This window comes from Thunnus maccoyii, chromosome 21 (assembly GCF_910596095.1).
Source record: "Thunnus maccoyii chromosome 21, fThuMac1.1, whole genome shotgun sequence".
Classification (NCBI taxonomy): domain Eukaryota; kingdom Metazoa; phylum Chordata; class Actinopteri; order Scombriformes; family Scombridae; genus Thunnus; species Thunnus maccoyii.
In genome coordinates, this window is record NC_056553.1 from 8,919,541 (window position 1) to 8,945,235 (window position 25,695).

A 25,695-nucleotide genomic window follows, 5' to 3' on the forward strand; every position below is an offset into this window, starting at 1 on the left:
AATTTGTTTAGTATCTGAGTTTGTTGCTAGGTGTCAATTTTGTCAAATGGTAGAAAAATAACATTTTCAGGGGGTTTAAATTGACATTAAACCAAGGAAATTGACAAAATGAAAGAAACTTCTCACACAATAGTTTTCATTAAATGTGTATTTGAAAGAGACAGTAAGATCAATAGAATGATTGACTAAACAGCCACTTTGGCCTCCATTAGGGTTTAAAATGTGTTGTCATCGACTGAGTTTAACCCCTCCTCTGTGTCTTCTTTCATTTTTCTGTCTCCTGAAATAAGATAAACAACATTTACAGAATACAGGTTAAAATTAAAAGAAAATACTTGTAATTGCCACACACTCTCTTGCTATTTCTTATTACTGAATAATACTACTGAGAGTATTAGCAACATTGCTCAATTTCTAAGGTTTTTAATCTGAATAAATGCTACTTGTAACATCATATAAACATTAATTGCAGCAAGTGCTGAATAGTTTCTTACCTTGGTCTCATTCTTGACAGTTTGGTTATGTAGAAAATCAGTCCCATTACCTGTCTGAAGGAAAAAATTAAATGAATTCAGGATCTCACTGTATAATTTTGATGTACTGTTAAGTATTCTGAAAAATATATCTGAAATTCATTCCTCCAAAATATATTATTCTGCTATGTTGACACATCTACACGTTACCTGAAGTTGTATAAACTACCATATTAAATATGTTTTGTGCAGCTACAATTATGGAAACTCATGGGTGGTGCTAAAAACCTCAATTTAATCTAATAGAAAAGGCATTCAGTAGATGGTGAATGCTAGGAGACTGTGTTTTAAGTTTAATTTACAAAATAAACATGTGCAAATAACAAAAAAGCATCGTTTATAATGTTCTATTCTATAGAGGGATACATAGTGTCCCTTAAAATGTTCAATTAGTGGCTCACATTTACTTCAATTGCAAAAATATCCAGGGCCAGACCTTTATTTGAAGAATAACATCCTCTTAACATTAATTGCAGCGAGTGCTGAATAGTTTATTACCGTGGTCACATTGCTGTCAGGTGCAAAACCATGCTCATTTTCCATAGGGTTCCAGTGACCTATCTGAAGGAAAAAATTAAAATTAATCCAGGAACTCTCTGTATAATTTTGATGTACTGTAAGCATGCTGAAAAATATATGTGAAATTCATTCCTCCAAAATATATTATTCTGCTATGTTGACACATCTACACGTTACCTGAAGTTTTATAAACTACCATATTGAATATGTTTTGTGCAGCTACAATTATAGAAACTCATGGGTGGTGTTGGAAACCTCCATGTACTCTAATAGAAGAGGCATTCAGTAGATGGTGAATGCTTAGAGACTGTGTTTTAAGTTTAATTTACAAAATAATCGTGCAAATAACAAAAAAGCACTGTGTATAATATTCTTTTCTATAGAGGAGTACATAGTGTCCCTTAAAATGTTCAATTAGTGGCTCACATTTACTTCAATTGCAGAAATATCCAGGGCCAGACCTTTATTTGAAGCAGGCTTATATTTCAGAGACAGGCTCTATTCCAAATTTTTTGCTTGTAATTCTTGTTGTAATTTTTGCAGTTGCTAATTTCACTTCTTCTGCCCTGGTGTCATTTTCCCACAGTATTGCACAAGTTATAACATGTTTTGAAGCTCACGCTGTATCAGCGTTATGCTAATTTTTATGTCATTTTTATTGCATGGTCTTCTAGTCTGTGCTGTAACTACGACTAGTTAACATCCACTAATTTTCAGAAGGCCTGTCAGTGATCTCTTGAACTGCATGGGACTGTCTTGGAAAATAATAAAATCTCTTTCTCCTGCTCCCACTTTTAACACATCATTTTTACCTGTTGTCTCTTCTGTCGTTCAAGTGGCATCTTGTCTCGTGGTACTGTCACTCCTTCTGACCACTGGAAGGGAAATGCATAACACTTGAATTAATTAAATGAAAGACAATAACATATCCTTTTTGACATTTTATTTACCTTGGTCCTGCAAGCTCATTGACATTTGATTTTCAAACAAAGCAGCAAAATAATCGATCAATCAAGAAATTGCAGCCATATGATACATGCTCCTGTTTATTGACTGATTCTTGCAAAAAAGTACTTCCAAGCCCTATGAAACATGTTTAATACTTTTTCGTTGAACAGCCATAATTACAAAATATAGAGTATAGTAATTAGCACCTGAAGGACTAATATAGGATTGCTTTGTATCAGTTCCAGCTGGTTACGCAAAACAATTTGCAGAAATTAAAGTCATTGCAAAGTAGCAGTAATTTATTTAGCAGGTTAAAGCCAGTGTTATGCATAACGCATAAAACTTATACAGCAATAAAAGACGTTATTATTTTTATTTAAGTTATTTCCTTGTCAGAATCATCAATAAATCTATCACAGTGGCTTACCAAGGCTGTGAAAATAAGTCCCACCAAACAGAGTAGAGTAAGGCTTCTCATCCTGAACAAAAATTAGCTTTGTATCTGCTCATAGACCGTCTTTATAGTGTCCATGTAGGTGGAGACGGGCAAAGTTCTGCACTGCAAAGGTGTTTTGTGCTTCACTTCTAGTCTAATTCAAAGTCCAACTTGGTACATTTGTTGGCAAAATATAAAATTGCGCACTCACACAAAGTCTACATACTGTTCTCATTTTCAAGCATCGCTTTTCGAACATGTTAAAAGAATAAAAAAAAAAAAAAAAAAGAAGCGACAAAATAAAATATATAAGTAAGAAAACAAAACAAACAAACAAAATCATCAGCCAACATAAATATCAAAATCCCAGTAAACAATTTAAAAAATGTATTCCATGTTAGGAAAGGAGTAGGATGAAGTTTAAAACTTTTCTAGTCCTACCCTTTTTTTTTTTTTTGACTTCAACAACTCAACTATCTGTCACCAGTGTCCATAATACTCATCTCAATCAAATCAAAGAAAAACAAAATATTCAAACAAAACAAGAACAAAACAGTCAGAATAATTACAAACCAAACATTCAAACAACACAAGAACAAATATGTCAGGTTGGAATCAAACAAAATGTCACAAGTCCATCCCATATACTTTCAATATATTATTTATAATCATTTAGATTTAATTAGTCTTCCAAACATTTTCATTTTTTCACTGCAGTTCTTCCATACATGAACTCCTTTGATTGTGACACAATGCTATTTTGCATTTGTCCTTACTAAATGCTTTTTGAACACACAAGTTCCTCTCAGGTCATGTTTACATACTCTCATTTGAAACAACCCTTGGATACTGTTGGGTAATTGTTGATTTTTTTACTCTGTACATGATTTGGGCAGTTTTGAAGTCAACCAGATCTTTTAATTTTAGTGCTTTTGGGTTTGTTGGTTCTCATTGTTTACGATTCTTATATTCTTGTGGCTCTTTTTTGAAGTATGAAGATTGGATTAGTGTTTGTTTTACATGTATTCCCTCACACTTCCACACAGTAAGTTATATATGGGAGTATAAAGGAACAGTATAAGGTGTATAATGAAGCTTGATTTAAAAGATCGTCGGCTTTATTAAGTATTGCAATGGATTTTGATATTTTAACTTTAATATAATTTATATGTGACTTCCAACATAATTTATTATCATGATTTATTATCACTCCAAGAAATGTAATTTCAGACACTCTTTTGATTTCTACATCATTTATCATGAGTTTCTTATTTGAGCTATTCGAATGATTACCAAAGATTATGAATATCGTTTCACTTAAATTCAGTGTTAGTTTATTTGCATCAAACCAACTCTCTAGGTTTTTCAATTCCTTTTCCACTGTATCCAAAAGTTGTTTCAAGTTCCCCCCACAACAAAGAAAATTTGTATAGTCTGCAAATAGAATAGTTTTCAATATTTTGGACATTTCACATGTATTATTTATGCATATTCTTTATTTTCTATTGCCAGATGGATTTCTTTATAGGGAGCCATACTGTCTCAGCCTTCATTGCGGTTGTGTAGAACAGGTAGCTTTTCATGACTTTGGTTCCAGAGAGTTACAGTGACTGGATTTATGCGTCCTTTTCATAAAAGATCTTAGGAAGCTTTGACCCCTGCTGGTTTAAGTCTGTTTTCAGAAGAGGCCATTTTGGTCTTTATTCATTAGATTTAAATGTAAAGGGCCTGGTTAATGAAGTCTTGGCCTTCTGTAGGACTGGGCAATGCAATGATGTACAATGATATTATAAAGAGTCAGCAGAGATTTTGCCATATACTGTTTATGATGAAACAGTTTGAAACTGTTTATGAAAGCTATCCTTTATAATATCTTGTTATATATCTTCCTGTATAAGGCAGTTTTGGGCAATGTGGTGAAACATTGAACAGTATCACAACTGTTTTATGGCAAAAATGTATCACCGTAGGTGCCGCCAAAGAGAACAAAACAGATCTTCAAGATTGTTACTTGAAGGAAATTTGAAGAGCTGTCACACAACACACGAGCTCTTAACCCTTCATGGAAAAACGTGGAAAAAGCACTGTTTATAATGTTCTTTTCTATAGAGGGGAACATAGTGTCCCTTAAAATGTTCAATTAGTGGCTCACATTTACTTCAATTGCAGAAATATCCAGGGCCAGACCTTTATTTGAAGCAGGCTTATATTTTATTACTATTACTATTACTCTCGCTGACCACAAGGTGTCACTGCTGTGCACACAGTGTAATAATGAGCACCTATATTAAAGCTCGTTCTGGCCGTTAAAGAGATTTAAAATGGCGGGCTAAACAAAACGAAGTTGGTGCGAAATGGCTCTACATTCATTGTGAAGTAAAGACAAAAGTGAAGATACAGACAACTACAACAATAACACTATGGAGGACGGTGATAGCACACCTTTTTCAGAACAACAGCGAGGTAGTGGGGGAAAGTTGCACTATGACCAATCCTGGGGCTAATATTGATGCTAACTAGTGGTCATAACTGCCTCTAAAGACTACACTCACCTATGCCAGGTATGTTTAATAGCATACAGCACCCTTGCCATGCCATTTCCAAGTTGGACACGGGGCCTTAAAAGACCATATTGCTGTGTTTGCTCGCTGTACCCCCTAAACTAGCTTCAAATCTAACAATGCTAAAGTTAGCTTCCAATTCGTGGTTATGGAAAAAACTGAGGGAAACAAAAATAATGATATTTAGAAGCTGAATCTCTATTTTTTTTCAACACTTACACTTGTGAAAAAGATATAGGGATCATAGCAAAAGCCTTAAACCCACTTTCAGATTTGTGAAACCTTTATTTTGCTCATGAATGAAAATAGGGTATACATTTTAAAGTTGTTCTATATTCTTGTTGTACCCATTTCAGCCATATTGGTTTCTATTTGGTATGAGATCAGTAAGAGGCTATGGCGAAACTTGCTATGGTGTAATTCTTCACGATAAACATTAAAGTCTATGTTAAATTTGCCAAGCAAGCAAACTTTTATGTAGCTATGTAGTTATGTGGTACTTTTCCTGACAAGTTATACAGTGTTTTACAGAAAAAAGAATTACATGATTCAAGCAAGTTTCTACAGTCTGTTATCTACACTGTATGCTTACTAGGTACACCTAGCAAAAACTACTGCAGTCTGATCTAAAAGCAATAAATGCAATAAATCCTACCTTCATGTAAGTTATATGGTTCAAGTTTTGTTGAAACTGTTTTAGAGAGGTGTTGATTCAGCTTTATGGTAATTTTCAGAGACTATAATTTGTGTTGCTTTTGAATTAAAGAGCATTATACCAAGATGTGTTCCCAATATTTTGTCTACCCCATTTACAGACTGCAACATTTTTGTTAGGCTTGCTATAATTTTTGCAGTTGCTAATTTCACCTCTTCTGCCCTGGTGTCATTTTCCCACAGTATTGCACAAGTTATAGCATGTTTTGGAGCTCACGCTGTATCAGTATTATGCTAATTTTTATGTCATTTTTATTGCATGGTCTTCTAGTCTGTGCTGTAACTACGACTAGTTAACATCCACTAATTTTCAGGCCTGTCAGTGATCTCTTGAACTGCATGGGCCTGTCTTGGAAAATAATAAAATCACTTTCTCCTGCTTCCACTTTTAACACATCATTTTTACCTTTGGTTTCTCCTGTCTTTTAGGTTGCTCCATGCCTCCTTCTGACCACTGGAAGGTAAATGCATAACACTTGAATTAAATGAAAGACAATAACATTGGGCTTTTTCCCAGTATCGTTTTTGACCCTAGTCCTGCGAGGTCATTGACATTTGATTTCAAACAAAGCAGCAAAATAATCACTCAATCAAGAAATTGCAGCCATATGATACATGCTCCTGTTTATTCATTGATTATTGCAAAAAAGTACTTCCAAGCCCTGTGAAACATATGTTTAACACTTACAATTTAGTTGAACAGCCTTAATTATAAAATATAGAGTATAGTAATTAGCACCTGAAGGACTAATGTAGGATTGCTTTGTATCAGTTCCAGCTGGTTACGCAAAACAATTTGCAAAAATTAAAGTCATTGCAAAGTAACAGTAATTTATTTAGCAGGTTAAAGCCAGTGTTATGCATAACGCATAAAACTTATAGAGCAATAAAAGACGTTATTATTTCTATTAAGTTATTTCCTTGTCAGAATCATCAGTAAATCTATCACAGTGGCTTACCAAGGCTGCGAAAATAAGCCCCACCAAACAGAGTAGAGTAAGGCCTCTCATCCTGAACAAAAATTAGCTTTGTATCTGCTCATATACCGTCTTTATAGTGTCCATGTAGGTGGAGGCGGGCAAAGTTCTGCACTGCAAAGGTGTTTTGTGCTTCACTTCTAGTCTAGTTCAAAGTCCAACATATATATCTTTACACTAAAAGAGTAATAAAAAAAAACATTAATTTGCTAGCTGGAACAAATGTTTAATTGTGGTTTTACACCAGATGGATTTCTTTATAGGGAGCCATACTGTCTCAGCCTTCATTGCAGTTGTGTAGAACAGGTAGCTTTTCATGACTTTGGTTCCAGAGAGTTACAGTGACTGGATTTATGCGTCCTTTTCATAAAAGATCTTAGGAAGCTTTGATCCCTGCTGGTTTAAGTCTGTTTTCAGAAGAGGCCATTTTGGTCTTTATTCATTAGATTTAAATGTAAAGGGCCTGGTTAATGAAGTCTTGGCCTTTTGTAGGACTGGGCAATGCAATGATGTACAATGATATACAGAGTCAACAGAGATTTTGCCATATACTGTTTATGACAAAACAGTTTAAAACTGTTTATGAAAGCTATCCTTTATAATATCTCATAATATATCTTCTTGTATAAGGCAGTTTTGGGCAATGTGGTGAAACATTGAACAGTATCACAACTGTTTTATGGCAAAATTGTACCTTGATCAGTAAGGTATTTCATTTATTTGTTGCCTAATTCTTTCCAAAAACAGTTTGCCAACTGAGTTTTTCAGAAGATTTATTTACTATACCACAATAGATATCAATATCAGTGTGACATTATATATGCTGTTCAAGGATAGATGACTGTATTATTGCTCACTTCTAGCTATAATATCAACTGAAGACCTTTTACCCTGCTGTCATTTTAATATCAGTCAATTAGTCAATTTTATCAAATGGTGGATAAACTGTATTGTAAAATATTTCATCTCAGCCAAAAAAAATGACTTTAAACAATTCAAATTAATACAATGTTTATTTAAAAGAAGCAGAAGCAGGACGATTAAATCGCCTGGTTGGTCTTCATCCTGATGACGTTGGCCTCATTACATTTGCATTGTGTAGTCATCTGTTGAGTCAAACCCCTCCGCTGTGTCTTCTTTGTTCTTTTTGTTATTCACTGGAAAAGATTACATTTAAAAAAGCTAAATTAAATATATGTAATAATTGCGAAACACATTCTTGCTTTCTTGAAAGACACAAACACAGACAACTGTGTACAGTACAGCTGTACAGTATCATAAGTATTAATTGTGGTGTGAGTTCAGGACCTGTGTGTCCACTCCAGTAGCAGGTGTTGATTGGAACCCGCTATCATTGTCAAGGAGATGCCAGAAACCAAGGGCCTGAAGGGGGGGGGAATCAGGAATTTAATAGCTCAATATAAACAGGTCGATAACTTAATCTGGAATTCATTCCTAAACATGAGACTTGTCTCTGAGTTTTTGTCTAAGTCATGCTATGTTGTTATATTACATTTCTCCCAACCCCCAACAAGAAAACTTGTATTGTGAATATTTAAATGAAAGGTAAGTCTACCTACCTGTGGTTTCTCAGCACTTTTAGACGGCATTGTTTTCTGTAGTAAAAAGGTAAAGTTTGACGTAGTTCAGATCTAACAGCCCAATAATGAGATAAAGAATAAGACAGAGAAACTACAAGAGTATAGCAGTTAAAGGTATATCCTGTTCAGCCAGTTCAACATCTGAGATCAGTAAATTTGGGGAAATTTAGCCATCTTACTGCGCCTTCAGCCAATGCCATGAGACTTACTCCCACCAAACAGAGTAGTATAAACACTCTCATTTTGATCATAGATTAGCCTTCTCAACTGCACATACACCTGTTATATAGTGTCCATGGCCATGTCAGTGGGTGGAGTCTTTGTAGAGACTCTTGTGTAACCAACTATAGTGCACATTATGTTAGGAAGTTACTTAATGACTGGTGAACATGTTGCAGCAAAGCACCACATATCTTTCAAAGAAGTCGATGGAACCAAAACCAGTGCTAAAACAGAATATTGGACTTATGTTAGTCAGGTGGCCAAAACTGCAACTTCAAATTGATGCTATTGTTACATTTCTCCCAACCCCCAAAAAGAAAACTTGCACATATTGTAAATATTTAAAGGAAAGGTAAGTCTACTTACTGGTTTCTTAGTACTAGGCGGCATTGTGCTCTCTGGTGCCTGAAAAAAGCAATACACTTCAATTAAAAAAAACAAAAACAAACCCTAATCCAATGACATAACCATGGGTGTTTGCTGTTTCCTACAAGGTTGTTGACTTTGGACCTCAAACTAAGCAGCAAAATAACCCAAAAGTTAATCTGTTTCATAGAAATAGCAGCAGAATGATACAGTACATGCTGTAGGCCCCCACTCCAAATACTTAGAAATGGAAAAAAAAAAACCCAAAACATAAGAAATGTAAATTTAGTCCTCTGTTTGAAAATGACTAAAAAGTGTCAGGACATCAAAAAGTCTTACAGACAGGGTCAAAACACTGACTGAAAGAACCAAAATATCCTGCATATTTTGGATCACAAGTATTTATATATTTAGGTTTTGGTCTGTAGGCTTTCATCAATTTTTGGTTCTTTCACAGTCTTTTGTTTAAAAAGTCCACTAAATGCAGTACAGTAAATGAGGTGCTGATGAAGCCTGTCTTTTGTTTAGTCACGTCTCTGTAGGTGACACACACAAATTGTTTGCATCATACAAATAAAATGTATTTTAACTCTTGGTTTAAGTCAGTTGTATCAAAATGAAAATTTAAATTGGAAGCCTGCAAAGTGACATTCAGTTAACCTTCAAGCCATTGCAAATATATTGAAGAACTGTATTTAGAAGATTAACATAAGTCATTTTGAAGAAAGAGGACACTGCACTGTTGGATAAAGTAAATTTATAGAAAACCAAGTTAACGGTGGAACTTATCCATTACAACCCACTACAGAAACCCAGCAATCCTGTAGATATCTAAAGATAAATGCCGTGCACTACTCATGCCTAGAGCGAAAGCTAAAAAAGTGCCATTATCCTCCCCTCATGACATCAGATGTTTAGTCAAGTCACTTTCATTTATATAGCACCAAATCACAACTCTCTCAGGGCACTTTTCACATAGAGCAGGTCTAGACTGTACTCTTTATGTCATTAAACATGGAAGATTGATTTGTTTTAATTTAGGCATTTAAAATCTTCCAAAGTCTTGGACAGTTGTGGGGTAAATGTCTCTCATAGTCTGCAGCAGCCCTCACTTAACCTCTTTGTTTGATTTGGAGAGCAAGTTTCATCAGAACACATCAAATTGTCCAAAGCAGGTGACAAAGCAGGTTATCAAGAACATATAACACTTTCCATACTTCCAAAAACCTCTTTTAAAATAATGAAATTACTTTCTCCCACAAAGTTTTCTTACCTGTGTTGTGGTGTTTAGTGTGTCTGTTGAGTTAAACCCCTTCTCATTTTCCATTGGTGTTGTAACCCCAGGACGCCTCAGCAAATCCTTTTTCTAAAGTGACATTGACATTGGATTTCAAATGTGTATTAATCATCTGATCCTGATATTTTTAAGCTAATATCTGTGAATTTAAAAACTGACTGTCTAACATTTCTTGCCCTGTTGGACAAAATGAATTTTTTTGAAAACCCTATGATCAGTCCAAACCTCCCCTACCACAGGCTCTGTGCCAGACCCAGCCAGACGTAGAAAACATACAATATATCCAGATCCTGTAAACATCACAAGATAGATGTATAATGAGGACATGCACTGCTCGAGTCTACAGAGAAAGCTGAAAAAGTGCCATTCATCTCTTTCAAATCTCTAGACTGCAGCATAAAACACCTAGTGTTTTACAGAAAAAAGAAAAGGAGAAAGATGTAGATAAAAGACAGAGAAAAAAACAGGATTAAGTGTACAACCCACAAAATACATGGTATAAGAGAGAGAGCCAAAGAAAACATGGGATTTAAAATGCTTTTTGAAGATGTGTATCAATTTTGCTTCTCCACAGTAGAAGAGCAACAACAGCAAAAGCTCGTTCACCAATTTGTTTTCAGCCTTGACCTCTAGGAACAGCCAGGAGTTCCTGCATTATGTTAGTTATTTTATAATGCTGTTGAAGCACGGATTGATTTAAAAAGTCTTTACTGCATGACCTCGTAACAATAAAGTAACTTTGACACAACGGTAATGCAGAGCTGTGATGGATTACATGATTCAAGCAAGTTTCTAGAGTCTGTTATCTACACTGTATGTTTATTAGGTATACCTTGCCAAAACTACAGCAGTCTGATCTAAAAGCTGTGCAATAAATCCTACCTTCATGTAAGTTATATGGTTCAAGTTTTGTTGAAACTGTTTTAGAGAGGTGTTGATTCAGCTTTATGGTAATTTTCAGAGACTATAATTTTTGTTGCTTTTGAATTAAAGAGCATTATACCAAGATGTGTTCCCAATATTTTGTCTACCCCATTTACAGACTGCAACATTTTTGTTAGGCTTGCTATAATTTTTGCAGTTGCTAATTTCACCTCTTCTGCCCTGGTGTCATTTTCCCACAGTATTGCACAAGTTATAGCATGTTTTGGAGCTCACACTGTATCAGCATTATGCTAATTTTTATGTCATTTTTATTGCATGGTCTTCTAGTCTGTGCTGTAACTACGACTAGTTAACATCCACTAATTTTCAGAAGGCCTGTCAGTGATCGCTTGAACTGCATGAGCCTGTCTCGGAAAATAATAAAATCACTTTCTCCTGCTTCTACTTTTAACACAGCATTTTTACCTCTTCCCTCTTCTGTCTTTCAGGTGGCACCATGCCTCCTTCTGACCACTGGAAGGAAAATGCATAACACTTGAATTAAATGAAAAACAATAACATATCCTTTTTGACATTTTATTTACCTTGGTCCTGCAAGCTCATTGACATTTGATTTTCAAACAAAGCAGCAAAATAATCAATCAATCAAGAAATTGCAGCCATATGATACATGCTCCTGTTTATTGACTGATTCTTGCAAAAAAGTACTTCCAAGCCCTGTGAAACATGTTTAACACTTTTTCGTTGAACAGCCATAATTACAAAATATAGAGTATAGTAATTAACACCTGAAGGACTAATATAGGATTGCTTTGTATCAGTTCCAGCTGGTTACGCAAAACAATTTGCAGAAATTAAAGTCATTGCAAAGTAGCAGTAATTTATTTAGCAGGTTAAAGCCAGTGTTATGCATAACTCATAAAACTTATACAGCAATAAAAGACGTTATTATTTTTATTTAAGTTATTTCCTTGTCAGAATCATCAATAAATCTATCACAGTGGCTTACCAAGGCTGCGAAAATAAGTCCCACCAAACAGAGTAGAGTAAGGCCTCTCATCCTGAACAAAAATTAGCTTTGTATCTGCTCATATACCGGCTTTATAGTGTCCATGTAGGTGGAGGTGGGCAAAGTTCTGCACTGCAAAGGTGTTTTGTGCTTCACTTCTAGTCTAGTTCAAAGTCCAACTTGGTACATTTGTTGGCAAAATATAAAATTGCGCACTCACACAAAGTCTACATACTGTTCTCATTTTCAAGCATCGCTGTTCTCGTATTTCACCACAATTTTTTGGGTTTTATTTCGAACATGTTAAAAGAACAAAACAAAATAAATCTATTGAATATAAATCAAAAGTAAGTCATGGTCTACTGTGTCAAATGCTTTTTGAGATCCAGAAATACCCCTCCTGTATACTCTTTATTTTCTATTGCCATTGTTATTTCCTCTACAAATTCTGTAAGTGCAAATGACATTGTCCTATGAGCTCTAAATCCATATTGCTGTTCATACGATACATTATGTTTTGTGATGAAGTCATCTAGTCTTGTATAGAATATTTTTTCCAGTATTTTTGAGAATTGTGGAGGCAAGGAAAAAGGTCTGTAGTTTTAGAGTACATGTTTGTCTCCAGCCTTATACATTGGTATGACTTTAGCTGTTTTCATTTTTCTTGGAAATACACCAGTTTGTAGAAACTGGTTACAGATATGAGTCAGGTTTTGCTGTACATTCAATATTTTTAACTGTGAACATGTCAATTCAATTCCAGTCTGCGGACTTCTTACTCTTGAGATTTTTAACAGTGTCAATAATTTCTTTTTCATCTGTGCCCTTTATAAACATAGATTCTTTCACATATATATCTTAACACTAAAAGAGTAATAAAAAAAACATTAATTTGCTAACTGGAACAAATGTTTAATTGTGGTTTTACACCAGATGGATTTCTTTATAGGGAGCCATACTGTCTCAGCCTTCATTGCAGTTGTGTAGAACAGGTAGCTTTTCATGACTTTGGTTCCAGAGAGTTACAGTGACTGGATTTATGCGTCCTTTTCATAAAAGATCTTAGGGAGCTTTGATCCCTGCTGCTTTAAGTCTGTTTTCAGAAGAGGCCATTTTGGTCTTTATTCATTAGATTTAAATGTAAAGGGCCTGGTTAATGAAGTCTTGGCCTTTTGTAGGACTGGGCAATGCAATGATGTACAATGATATAAAGAGTCAACAGAGATTTTGCCATATACTGTTTATGACAAAACAGTTTGAAACTATTTATGAAAGCTATCCTTTAAAATATCTCGTAATATATCTTCTTGTATAAGGCAGTTTTGGGCAATGTGGTGAAACATTGAACAGTATCACAACTGTTTTATGGCAAAATTGTACCTTGATTAGTAAGGTATTTCATTTGTTTGTTGCCTAATTCTTTCCAAAAACAGTTTGCCAACTGAGTTTTTCAGAAGATTTATTTACTATACCACAATAGATATCAATATCAGTGTGACATTATATATGCTGTTCAAGGATAGATGACTGTATTATTGCTCACTTCTAGCTATAATATCAACTGAAGACCTGTTACCCTGCTGTCACTTTAGTATCAGTCAATTTTATCAAATGGTGGATAAACTGTATTGTAAAATATTTCATCTCAGCCAAAAAAAATGACTTTAAACAATTCAAATTAATACAATGTTTATTTAAAAGAAGCAGAAGCAGGACGATTAAATTGCCTGGTTGGTCTTCATCCTGATGACGTTGGCCTCATTACATTTGCATTGTGTAGTCATCTGTTGAGTCAAACCCCTCCGCTGTGTCTTCTTTGTTCTTTTTGTTATTCACTGGAAAAGATTACATTTAAAAAAGCTAAATTAAATATATGTAATAATTGCGAAACACATTCTTGCTTTCTTGAAAGACACACAGACAACTGTGTACAGTACAGCTGTACAGTATCATAAGTATTAATTGTGGTGTGAGTTCAGGACCTGTGTGTCCACTCCATTAGCAGGTGTTGGTTGGAACCCGCTATCATTCTCAAGGAAATGCCAGAAACCAGAGACCTGAGGGGGAGAATCAGGAATTTAATAGCTCAATATAAACAGGTCGATAACTTAATCTGGAATTCATTCCTAAACATGAGACTTGTCTCTGAGTTTTTGTCTAAGTCGTGCTATGTTGTTATATTACATTTCTCCCAACCCCCAACAAGAAAACTTGCACATATTGTAAATATTTAAATGAAAGGTAAGTCTTTGTAGAGACTCTTGTGTAACCAACTATAGTGCACATTATGTTAGGAAGTTACTTAATGACTGGTGAACATGTTGCAGCAAAGCACCACATATCTTTCAAAGAAGTCGATGGAACCAAAACCAGTGCTAAAACAGAATATTGGACTTATGTTAGTCAGGTGGCCAAAACTGCAACTTCAAATTGATGCTATTGTTACATTTCTCCCAACCCCCAAAAAGAAAACTTGCACATATTGTAAATATTTAAAGGAAAGGTAAGTCTACTTACTGGTTTCTTAGTACTAGGCGGCATTGTGCTCTCTGGTGCCTGAAAAAAGCAATACACTTCAATTAAAAAAAACAAAAACAAACCCTAATCCAATGACATAACCATGGGTGTTTGCTGTTTCCTACAAGGCTGTTGACTTTGGACCTCAAACTAAGCAGCAAAATAACCCAAAAGTTAATCTGTTTCATAGAAATAGCAGCAGAATGATACAGTACATGCTGTAGGCCCCCACTCCAAATACTTAGAAATGGAAAAAAAAAAACCCAAAACATAAGAAATGTAAATTTAGTCCTCTGTTTGAAAATGACTAAAAAGTGTCAGGACATCAAAAAGTCTTACAGACATGGTCAAAACACTGACTGAAAGAACCAAAATATCCTGCATATTTTGGATCACAAGTATTTATATATTTAGGTTTTGGTCTGTAGGCTCACATCAATTTTTGGTTCTTTCACAGTCTTTTGTTTAAAAAGTCCACTAAATGCAGTACAGTAAATGAGGTGCTGATGAAGCCTGTCTTTTGTTTAGTCACGTCTCTGTAGGTGACACACACATATTGTAAAAATATAGAACATTGCTAACTAATGTCAGGTTGATAGAACCAGAATATATTATTTTGCAGTAAAATGATAAAGTATGAAGTAGTTTCAGTGTGATAGCCCAGGAATAATTTACTAAAAAAGGCATGACAACCACAGAGGAAAAGCTGCAGAATAATGTTAAACTGGTTAATAGAAATAGAAATAACCCCATACATTTTGCATCATACAAATAAAATGTATTTTAACTCTTGGTTTAAGTCAGTTGTATCAAAATGAAAATTTAAATTGGAAGCCTGCAAAGTGACATTCAGTTAACCTTCAAGCCATTGCAAATATATTGAAGAACTTTATTTAGAAGATTAGAACATAAGTCATTTTGAAGAAAGAGGACACTGCACTGTTGGACAAAGTAATTTTATTGAAAACCAAGTTGACGGTGGAACTTATCCATTACAACCCACTACAGAAGCAAGTTTCATCAGAACACATCAAATTGTCCAAAGCAGGTGACAAAGCAGGTTATCAAGAACATATAACACTTTCCATACTTCCAAAAACCTCTTTTAAAATAATCAAATTACTTTCTCCCACAAAGTTTTCTTACCTGTGTTGTGGTGTTTAGTGTGTCTGTTGAGTTAAACCCCTTGTCATTTTCCATTGGTGTTGTACTCCCATATGGCCTCATCTGCATTGACATTAGATTTCAAATGTGTATTAATCATCTGATCTTGATATTTTTCAGCTAATATCTGTGAGTTTAAGAATCAACTGTCAAACATTTCTTGCCCTGTTGGACAAAATGAAATTTATTAAAAAATCCTATGATCAGTCCAAACCTCCCCCACCACAGGCTCTGTGCCAGACCCAGCCAGACATAGAAAACATACAGTATATCCAGATCCTGTAAACATCACAAGATAAATGTATAATGAGGACATGCACTGCTCGAGTCTACAGAGAAAGCTGAAAAAAGTGCCATTCATCTCTTTCAAATCTCTAGACTGCAGCATAAAACCTAACCTTTTGTTGGATTTGTTGTATTTTCAAGTGGTGTTCTACTCCCCTTTAGAAATTGGAATTAAAAACCTTAATATCAAAGGGCATGACAATGTTTGGATAATGGGGACATTGACACTATCCAAACATTCAAACACAGCAGCAGAATAATCAATAAATGAACTTATTTCATAGAAATGGCATGATAACATGCTCTAGGGCTCTATACTGGCTTACTAAGTCCAAAAGAAAATATATCCCTTGGTTTAAGTTGAGTTATATCAAATTGAGAATTGAAACCTGAGTAACATTCAAGTTATTGCAAAGTAAGGGTAGCTGAGTGAAGAACCTTGCAGCTCAGAATTAGAATAATTCTTTCTGTAGTAAAAAGGTAAAGTTTGACGTAGTTCAGATCTAACAGCCCAATAATAAGATACAGAATATAAGACAGAGAAACTACAAGAGTATAGCAGTTAAAGGTATATCCTGTTCAGCCAGTTCAACATCTGAGATCAGTAAATTTGGGGAAATTTAGCCATCTTACCGCGCCTTCAGCCAATGCCATGAGACTTACTCCCACCAAACAGAGTAGTATAAACACTCTCATTTTGATCATAGATTAGCCTTCTCAACTGCACATACACCTGTTATATAGTGTCCATGGCCATGTCAGTGGGTGGAGTCTTTGTAGAGACTCTTGTGTAACCAACTATGGTGCACATTATGTTAGGAAGTTACTTAATGACTGGTGAACATGTTGGAGCAAAGCACCACATATCTTTCAAAGAAGTCGATGGAGCCCAAACCAGAGCTAAAACAGAATATTGGACTTATGTTAGTCAGGTGGCCAAAACTGCAACTTCAAATTGATGCTATTGTTGCTGTTTGTCAGCCTACTTTATATGTTTGTAGCTCAGTTTTTGCTATCACTTTAGAAATAATAACTTTATAAGCTGGTCAAATTTGGTGTCTGAATTTGTCAGCTTGTTTTTGTCAACATGTCCTTTGTCCTCTAGTGGCAAAAAGTTTAATAATGCAGCTTTAAATTTAAAGAGGACAAAACTTAAGTGTCTGCACAGATTACTTATGTGCAGATATTAAAGGTGCAATATACGACATTCAGCCCCACTAGATGATGCACTAGAGCAACAGCAGCTCTGACCAACACCAATGCGTGCGTCATTTACTCAATAAATTTTGAGAAAAAAAAAGAAAATGGCATCTGAACACACGGCTCACAAAACTCAGATGAAACTGTCAAACTAGGCAGTGCTGATCAAATATGGATCAGGATTCTGTGTGGCCTATTTATTGCCTTAAATGTTTTCAGTAACATATATTAGTGTACTGTTTAGCTGTAATATGAGAAACTTTGTGATCTGGCCGCCATTTTGAAAGCAGATGCGGGGAGAACAGGGAGAGACCAAGCCCCCAGGAACAGCACCGGGCTTTGAAGCTAATTTGACACAGTGGCCAAACTGTGTAATTACAATGTCCCGTGATCCTGTTGGGCCCAAATAGTCCTTTTCTCAGAGCCTTACATTGTGAAACAGATGTCTGTAAATCAGCAGATACATTTTTTTGAGCGTCACAATCCCCGTGAAATGACACATTTCACTATCAGAATTTGATCCATTCGGTCTGATCACATTTTGAAAGTCTAGAAGAGCTGCACGATTTAATTTTTTATCCCCATTCAAGTTAGCTGGGGGGCTAAACTGGAAATTAGTGGTCTCGGTCAGTGGAAATCTCTAGTGAGCATGCTCCATGGACGCATTGGGCCCATAGAGTGAATAATTGGGGCCCCGACTCCGACGCTGTATCCAGTTCTCTTTTTACATCCGTGGGAAGGACTCACATGTACTCACATGTATTGTTTCAAATGCACAAATTAAGAAATTGGTTATAATTAACCAATATTACCAATTAAATAACCAGCCTCCATGGATAGGAAGATGCATGAGTAATTGGAATTTTAAAAAAGTATAATTTAAACGCCTTTAGTTTGCTGATCTAAACAGTTAATTCACTAATTAAAACACTATATTGAAATAGGATTAGCAGTGGTGGAAAGTAACGGAGTACATATACAATATCTTGTGTTACTTGAGTATTTTCATTTTATGCTACATTAGTCTTCTACTGCACCACATTTACGAAGCAAATATTGTGCTTTTTACGCCACCACATTTATTTATCAGCTTTATAAATGAAGATTTTACATAAAAACTTAAAAATAAAGTAAAATAGCTTTACATTAACTAGGTAAACATTGAAGTTATTCTAACATGTTAATCCATAAATAACAATAATCCAGTAATATTAATTATACATAAATATAACCCTCAAAAGAAGCCATTAATCATTAATGTGTACTTTTGATACTTTAAATACATTTAGCTCATATACCTATTACTTTTACCATGCATTTTGTGTGCAGGAGTTTTACTTGTAATTGAGTATTCTTGCGTTGTAGTATTACTACACTACTCACTTTTACTTGAGTAAATGAACTGAATACTCATTCACCACTGAGAATGAGTAATTAGCGTCTTTAATGATAATTCTAATGTCTATTTATGTATATTTTTTAAGTGTACGTTTAAATTCAGGTGTATTAAAAAAACAAACTATTAAGTTCAAGTTGCCACCGGTATGCGCGAGCCCTCGTGGCCGTTGCCATGACGCTGAATGGAAACGGGCGCGAGCCCTCGTGTCCGTTGCCATGACGCTGAATGGAAACCACAGGAGCTGAAGAGAGTTGACGGGCTGGAGCTGTTCAAATGAGCTGAAATTACCCATTCTGAGCTGAAAGCCTCACTTCCGAGCGGTTCAGGTTGATTTAGCAGATATTTGTACAGGTTGTGAGTCGGTTGGCTTCAGTTTTCCTCTGCTGTGTTTCGGGCAGAGGAGGTATGAAGGCTCACAGTAGTGAGGTCACAGTGTTTGTCCGGATCAGACCAACGGCAAACTTTGCCAAAGACCTCATTGAATGTCTTCCTGACGGGCAGGTAACTTTAAAGTCTTTGTTTTAACACCAGTACCATTAAGATTTGGCCAATTACATCGCGTTGGAAGGGCATTAAAGTTTGGCAGTCTGGAATAAAACTGGGTAACTTCCAGTAAATTGAAGAGTTGGTTTTCTTCGGTTGAGGTTGAAAATTAAACTTTAAGCTAACCACTAGCTTAAATGTTAAATCAGTGCTTCACGTTACTGTACAGTCTAACTTTTATTTGGGCATTGGCTTGCTTTTCCATCTTTGGAAACGTGCTTAAATGAAATTTTAACCATTTTAAGTGAATTTAACTTGGCTTAAGAGACCTTTTTACACAAAAGTACAGGTGCAATTAATGGCATTCATGATGGCTGCCCTTCGTTTAGGTGTTCAGGTCCAGGTTGCTCACTGGCATGCGGTCTTACAGGGACAATTAGATGCAGTGGAGCCATGATTAATGGTGTTACACCTGTTTTTATCTTTGTCATTTCTGAGTCAAACATGCTACTGGTTTTTTTTAGTCTTTGATATAAACGTTAAATTGAATACCTTTTCAGATTTGGACTGTTGGTTGGACAAAGCAAGCAATTTGAAGCAAGTCATGAAAATAATTGCTATAATTTATGCTAAAGGTATTCTTTAGATGACAGTTTCGTTAGGTCCATCTAGCTAAAACTAATGCAGCCCAATACAATAGCCCTACAATAAAATTGTATCTTCATGAAGGTAATAATGTTCATGTTAGATTTTACTTAACTCTGTATATAGATATCTAATAGATACAGAGATAAAAAGCTTGATAGTCTCTGAATTATCTCACAGCACAGTGACCAAGACATTTTGACTTTGTCAGTGTCACATCCATTGCAATAATTGAGAGCCTTACTGCAAACGTAGAAATCCTTTTCCAGGTTGATCTGTTTTTACCACCCAATCTCCGAATTTAACTAATCATATCTCGTAGATGAAGGTGAGGTCATGTTTGTCATTTCAGCCATACAGTATGACTAACTCTAACTTCATTTTATATACTGTATATATACATATACAATATTTAGTATATTCACTACCTTTTTAAAATTTCAAATTTATGTCTGTGTGTTATAGTGCACACACAAATATTTTTGTGTTTGTTCCTCAGACAGTAAACATCTATCATAAAAAAGACTGCAGGAAGCTCCATGATTCCAAGAAAGGTCAGCGGAGCTCCTGGTCGTTCCGGCTGCAAGGAGTCCTGCAGGATGTGTCCCAGGAGGAAGTATATGCCCAAGTGTGCCAACGGGTGGTACTGGGAACACTGGACGGCTATAATGGTATCTGTCCATTCACATTAAACACAAAGTGTAGTCAAGTATTCATGCCACATTTATGTCTTATAGGATGGATGGTAGAGACTGAGGGGATTCCCATGTTAATGACTTGCAAGCATTTTCAACATCCATATTTATTTGGCTTTCAGGCATTTACGTATTATAAAGTAATATAAGATAAGACTTTATTGATTCCCAGAGGGGAAATTCGCAAGTGCCAAGTCAAATATATTGGTGCTTTCAGAAAAATCAGATGTTCCCCAGTCGTTATTGCAACTTCGATGTTGATGTGAGTGCTGTTTTTAAGTCGGAAACTCATACATGAAGGTGGCATCGGATCAGATTAGCATAGCCTACTTACTGTCAACATACCAAAGTGTATTATTTTTTTCATGTTGTTCTGTATCTTGTGTGATACTATAACAGTCAGGGAAAGGCCCTTTATTCCCTCAATTGTATTGATTCAAAGTTTCAGTTTTAGTGTTTTTTTATTACTTAATTGTGAAATGAGTGAATGGTCCTGTGGTAAACATCATTTGTTGTATATTTTTTAGGTACTGTGATGTGCTTTGGGCAGACAGGTGCAGGAAAAACGTACACCATGACAGGATCCACAGAATCATACAAGCAGCGAGGCATCATTCCTCGGGCCCTTCAGGAGGTAACTCGCACTGTGGGAATTTATTAACTGCTGAAATCCCCCCTGACTGCTACACCTGAGCAAGTATGTTTTAAAAAAATCTCTAACATGGTATTCAGGTGTTTCAGGAGGTGGAGAAGAGGACTGAGCATGCTTTCTCTGTGCACCTGTCCTACCTGGAAATCTACAATGAGACCCTGGTGGACCTGCTGTCTTCACTGCAAGGCTCACCACACCTGTCTCCTCGAGATATGGTGGTGATGGAGGAGCCGGGCAGAGGGGTTTTCATCAGAGGTCTGTCTCTTCATCCAGTCCACAGCGAAGAGGAGGCCCTCAACCTGCTATTTGAGGTGTGTCACTTCTGATGCACTGTTAATTTGAATGAATATTTCAACCTAAAATTAAGTTTTAAGGATGGTAAAACAAAAAGGTTCAGTTTTGGAGTGATCTAAAGGTCCAGTATTTTCCGTTATTTTCTATATTTATCCCACTTCGGTTTCTGCTCATGTAGCAAACCATGCTCCTCCCTTTTCTTATCCTTTGGGAATAAATGGTTCTTTTAAAAAGTTTTAACAGTTTTTACTGTGAGATACAGTTTTATGTTTTTATTTATATTTTTTTAATGGGTATTTATTTCTTATGTTCTGTAATCAGTGTTGGTCAACAAGGATGGAAGCACTGTATCATTTCCATGATTCCCTTGATGAAAAAAGCTGTTCTGTCTATACTCAGGGAGAGATGAATCGCATTATTGGATGTCATACCCTGAACAGGAACTCCTCCAGGTCCCACTGTATCTTCACTGTGCATATAGAGGTAGATTAAATCTATGGTTTATTGTATTGTTTACAATAGTCTTGGTGCTCAAACATGAGTTTTCCTGCATACTTCATTTTGTTTTTAGCTGTGATTTTAAGAAGAAAATGTCTCTCAATCACAGTCTCGCTCGCGGACTCTTTCTGACGCCAAGTACATCGCCTCCAAGCTGAATCTGGTGGATCTGGCTGGGTCTGAGAGGCTGGGAAAGACAGGGGTGAGTTTGAGAATATGACTTCATTTGAGATGCTTTGAATGAGGCAATGTCCAGGTGTGATGTTACAAGCATGCATCCTATTGCAAGTTTTACTTGTCAAAATGTTGAAGCTCTTGTTCCCCTTTCTCTGGGATTTGTTACGTCACTTCTCTTTTTCTCCATTTCATTTCATCCTCCTGTTCTTCCAGTCAGAGGGTCAGATGTTAAAGGAAGCCATGTACATCAACAAGTCTTTGTCGTTCCTGGAACAGGCCATCCTGGCTCTGGGAGACCGTCGCAGAGACCACGTCCCCTTCAGACAAACCAAGCTAACACATGCCCTTAAAGACTCACTGGGTGAGACTGCCAGGCCTGTAGTTTTTAACAATGCTGATAGCTGATGGTCAAAGTGGTCCTTGTGGTATAATAATACACTTTTAGAAGATAATGTGAAATTAATGAAATATAGCATTCTGTCTGTTTCTGTAGGAGGGAACTGCAACACTGTGCTTGTGGCCAACATCTATGGTGAGGCTGCACAGATAAAAGAAACAGTAAGCAGTAGGATATCTGATACTAACAGAGCATCTTCTTTTATATCATACATTGTGTCACTTCAGCTCTGGATGATACTTAATATTCTTTGCAGCTCTCTACTCTGCGTTTTGCCAGCAGAATGAAATGTGTCCGGACTGACCCTGCTGTTAATGAACACATGGATCCAGCAGTGAGTTCACATGATAACACATACCAACTTATATGACACAAAAGAGGTAATACATGGGTAAAAATAATGTGTTGGTTTTGTTTACAGTCTGCATTGTGCTGTGCTGTCTGTGTCAGTCATCAGACAACAGAGATCTCATGAAATTCACCTCTGTGTTTAGATTCAGATCAAGAAACTTCAGAAGGAGGTCCAGAGGCTGAAAGAGGAACTGTCCATCTACAATACGCTGGTGAGTAGAGCTGACAAGGAAAAGGGCATATATATTTAAAAATATATTATTAGTTTATTGTACTGGTCCCTGTTTCCTGTTTAACCTTGTTGAATCTAAGATCAACACAAAATTTTCACTTTATAGGCTGAAGTTGTTCATCTTCATTTACTCAGTGTTAAAAGTGTGTAATATTTAACTTAGAATGAAATAGTTTCTTTAAAATATTGTAATTCAACCTATATTAAAGTATGTAACTCACAGGGTGTGTTAAAGTAAAATATGATGCCTTCTTATGTGTCTTTTTAATGCATTAGAATCAGAAACATGTCATCCGCTTCATATCAGAATTTAAATGCCCATTGTTCACTCTTTTTCAACAGGTGAACCGTCCAAGCATCACATACGAGCCGTTATCTGAGGCCCAGCTGGCTGAAATCCACAGCCAGGTTCAGAGTTACCTCAATGGAAGTCTGAAGGAAATCAGTGTGAGGACATAACAAAGAACACAGCTGTTAATATTTTCTCTCACATACTAAACTTTGGCCTGACTCTGTCTTCACTCTGTATGACATGTGATTACAGATTATCAGTATCAGGCAGGTCCAAGCAGTGTTCGCCCAGTTCAAACTTGCTGTGCAGTAAGTATTTGTTTAGTTTTCAAATCTGTAGTTTGAAAATACAGAGTGAATATTCATACAAACGAGTCTGTTATTTCCCCCTGCATTGTAATTTAATCTGTTCAAATGATTTCTCAGTATGTAACAAGGTTTTAATTAATAGAAACTAGTTAAATATGTTCATGTGCTGTGCTTTAACAGCGAACAGGAGCAGAAGGTGAAGGCTCAGCTATGCCAGACCTACAACTTGGTGAACCGAGACCAAACTGCTAACACAGCCACAATCAAGGTCAGTCAACATCTGATTCATGGTGAGGTTGACCTCATGGATATAAGCTGTAAATTCTTCTTTTTTTTTTTGTTTTGTTATTACCAGTGACAACCTGTTTAATAAACAATTATTTCTGACTGAGCTTTGATTGGATGTTGCTTTGTAGACTCTTAAGGAGTTGGATACCAGAAGCAGCACTGAGGACGTGGAGGCTAGCAGCTTTGGGGTGGCTGCCCAGTCTCCGAAAAACACCCAACGTTCAAGTTCCACCAAAGCCAAAACTAAGAAGTCCAGGGAAAAACAGAGGTGAGTGAACATTTTTAGACTGAAGCCTATATTCACTGTCTTTTAATTATGAAAGGTTCAAGAACAATGCCAATATTTTCAAATTGTCATTAAATCAAAAGTCTTCATTGAAATGATTCTAGATCCAACTTTGGGTTACAATAGACCTTTAAAAGAATGATGAAAACACCTTGGACAGAATTTAATAGTTTGACACATGAACAGCCCCTGATGAGATCAATATGTAACCAGGCCAACACCTGCTTTACTGATTACACATTCATTTATATTAACCACAAGCTAATTGTATTGGTATGGTTATTCTAATGGCACACTGTGATTATCCAGCCAAAACAAGAGACAGGGAGAAGGGAGTCCGGTTTCAAGGAAGCGTGTGGAGAGTGCGTCCAAAACGAAGCCGAACCCCGTCCAGACGCCCGAGAAAGAGCAGGAGTCACAAGAAGCAGACACTGAGAGCCAAGACACACAGGAGTCACAACCACCAGCCAATGAACCATTGCAAACAGAGTATGTGTGTGATATTTAGTCTTGTCTGTTGAATGTTTATGCACAGATATCTTTTACTCTAAAACTGTAAATTTACAGTTTACTACTATCTATAGATATAGATAGTAGTAAACTAGATATAGATAACTTATAGATAACTATCTATAGATAGTTTTGTTTTTTGACCCTGATCACTTAGTTTTTTTTTGTCTCTGCTCAGCTCTCCTCCATCCAAAGCAGAGGCCTTTGAGGATTTTAAGATTGGACAAGGCAGCCACATCAACTGTATCCTTAAGGAGAACAAGGCCATGCTGCTGGAACGCCGCAGTCTTCTTCGACAGCTCACTGAGGAGGTCAACACTGTCAAAAGAGAGATCGATTGCACCACGGCAACCATACAGCAGCAAAAGTATATGACAGGAGGCCAAGGTATTTCACACGTTTCTGTTAGCAACAAGGAAGCAAGTCAAAGATGCTTTGATTTGGAAAAATGTGATTCGTGTCATGAATGAACTTACATGCTCACACATTAAATGTCTTGTGGTTTAACCAAAATATTTTCAAATAAGTACTGCAAGATATCTTTGGAAACCCTGAATGAAATGTATAATGATGGTTTTTGTGTTTGAGTAATGCTTGTCTGCACAGCGTGGGTTTATAGTGCTGGACCTGAGATTAAAAAGCTTTTTCTTTGTGTGTTTTTGTATGAAGGTCAGTATTTCAGTATGGAGGGGGAGCCAGATGCCACTTTATTGTTGCAGCTCAGAGAGCTGAAGGCTCACTACCGGCAGAGATACAAGGCACTGCGCGACATCAAGGCAGAGGTCAACTACTGCCAACACCTTGTGGACCAGTGTAGGCTGCGCCTTCTCTCTGGTCAGTTCTGAAAATATCTTTTGTAGCTGCTGCCTTCCTGATACAGCTTGAAACTGTCATAGCTTAAAACACAGTTTGTGGCTAAGAGAGAAGGGGAAAAAAAACATTTCCTATGTTTCC

The 25,695-nt window shown here is 36.2% G+C and overlaps 1 protein-coding gene across 6 annotated transcripts in view; it reads left to right on the forward strand.

Moving 5' to 3' along the window:
- The first annotated feature begins 4,743 nt into the window (after positions 1 to 4,743).
- kif9 (kinesin family member 9) overlaps positions 4,744 to 25,695 on the forward strand; it is a 49,404-nt gene continuing 28,452 nt past the window's right edge. For 5 of the 6 annotated variants that reach the window (XM_042399054.1, XM_042399053.1, XM_042399055.1 and 2 more), the window contains exons 1-17: positions 18,822 to 19,134; positions 20,261 to 20,432; positions 20,984 to 21,090; positions 21,189 to 21,419; positions 21,802 to 21,885; positions 22,010 to 22,102; positions 22,291 to 22,438; positions 22,571 to 22,635; positions 22,731 to 22,808; positions 22,969 to 23,037; positions 23,400 to 23,504; positions 23,602 to 23,657; positions 23,838 to 23,925; positions 24,074 to 24,213; positions 24,541 to 24,720; positions 24,920 to 25,128; positions 25,411 to 25,575. In XM_042399054.1, coding sequence (XP_042254988.1) covers positions 19,039 to 19,134; positions 20,261 to 20,432; positions 20,984 to 21,090; positions 21,189 to 21,419; positions 21,802 to 21,885; positions 22,010 to 22,102; positions 22,291 to 22,438; positions 22,571 to 22,635; positions 22,731 to 22,808; positions 22,969 to 23,037; positions 23,400 to 23,504; positions 23,602 to 23,657; positions 23,838 to 23,925; positions 24,074 to 24,213; positions 24,541 to 24,720; positions 24,920 to 25,128; positions 25,411 to 25,575 — 2,086 coding nt within the window. In that variant the 5' untranslated portion in view covers positions 18,822 to 19,038. Of the gene's footprint in view, positions 4,998 to 6,140; positions 6,173 to 18,821; positions 19,135 to 20,260; positions 20,433 to 20,983; positions 21,091 to 21,188; positions 21,420 to 21,801; positions 21,886 to 22,009; positions 22,103 to 22,290; positions 22,439 to 22,570; positions 22,636 to 22,730; positions 22,809 to 22,968; positions 23,038 to 23,399; positions 23,505 to 23,601; positions 23,658 to 23,837; positions 23,926 to 24,073; positions 24,214 to 24,540; positions 24,721 to 24,919; positions 25,129 to 25,410; positions 25,576 to 25,695 lie in introns of those variants that run through there. The other variant, XM_042399056.1, reaches the window with a different exon arrangement.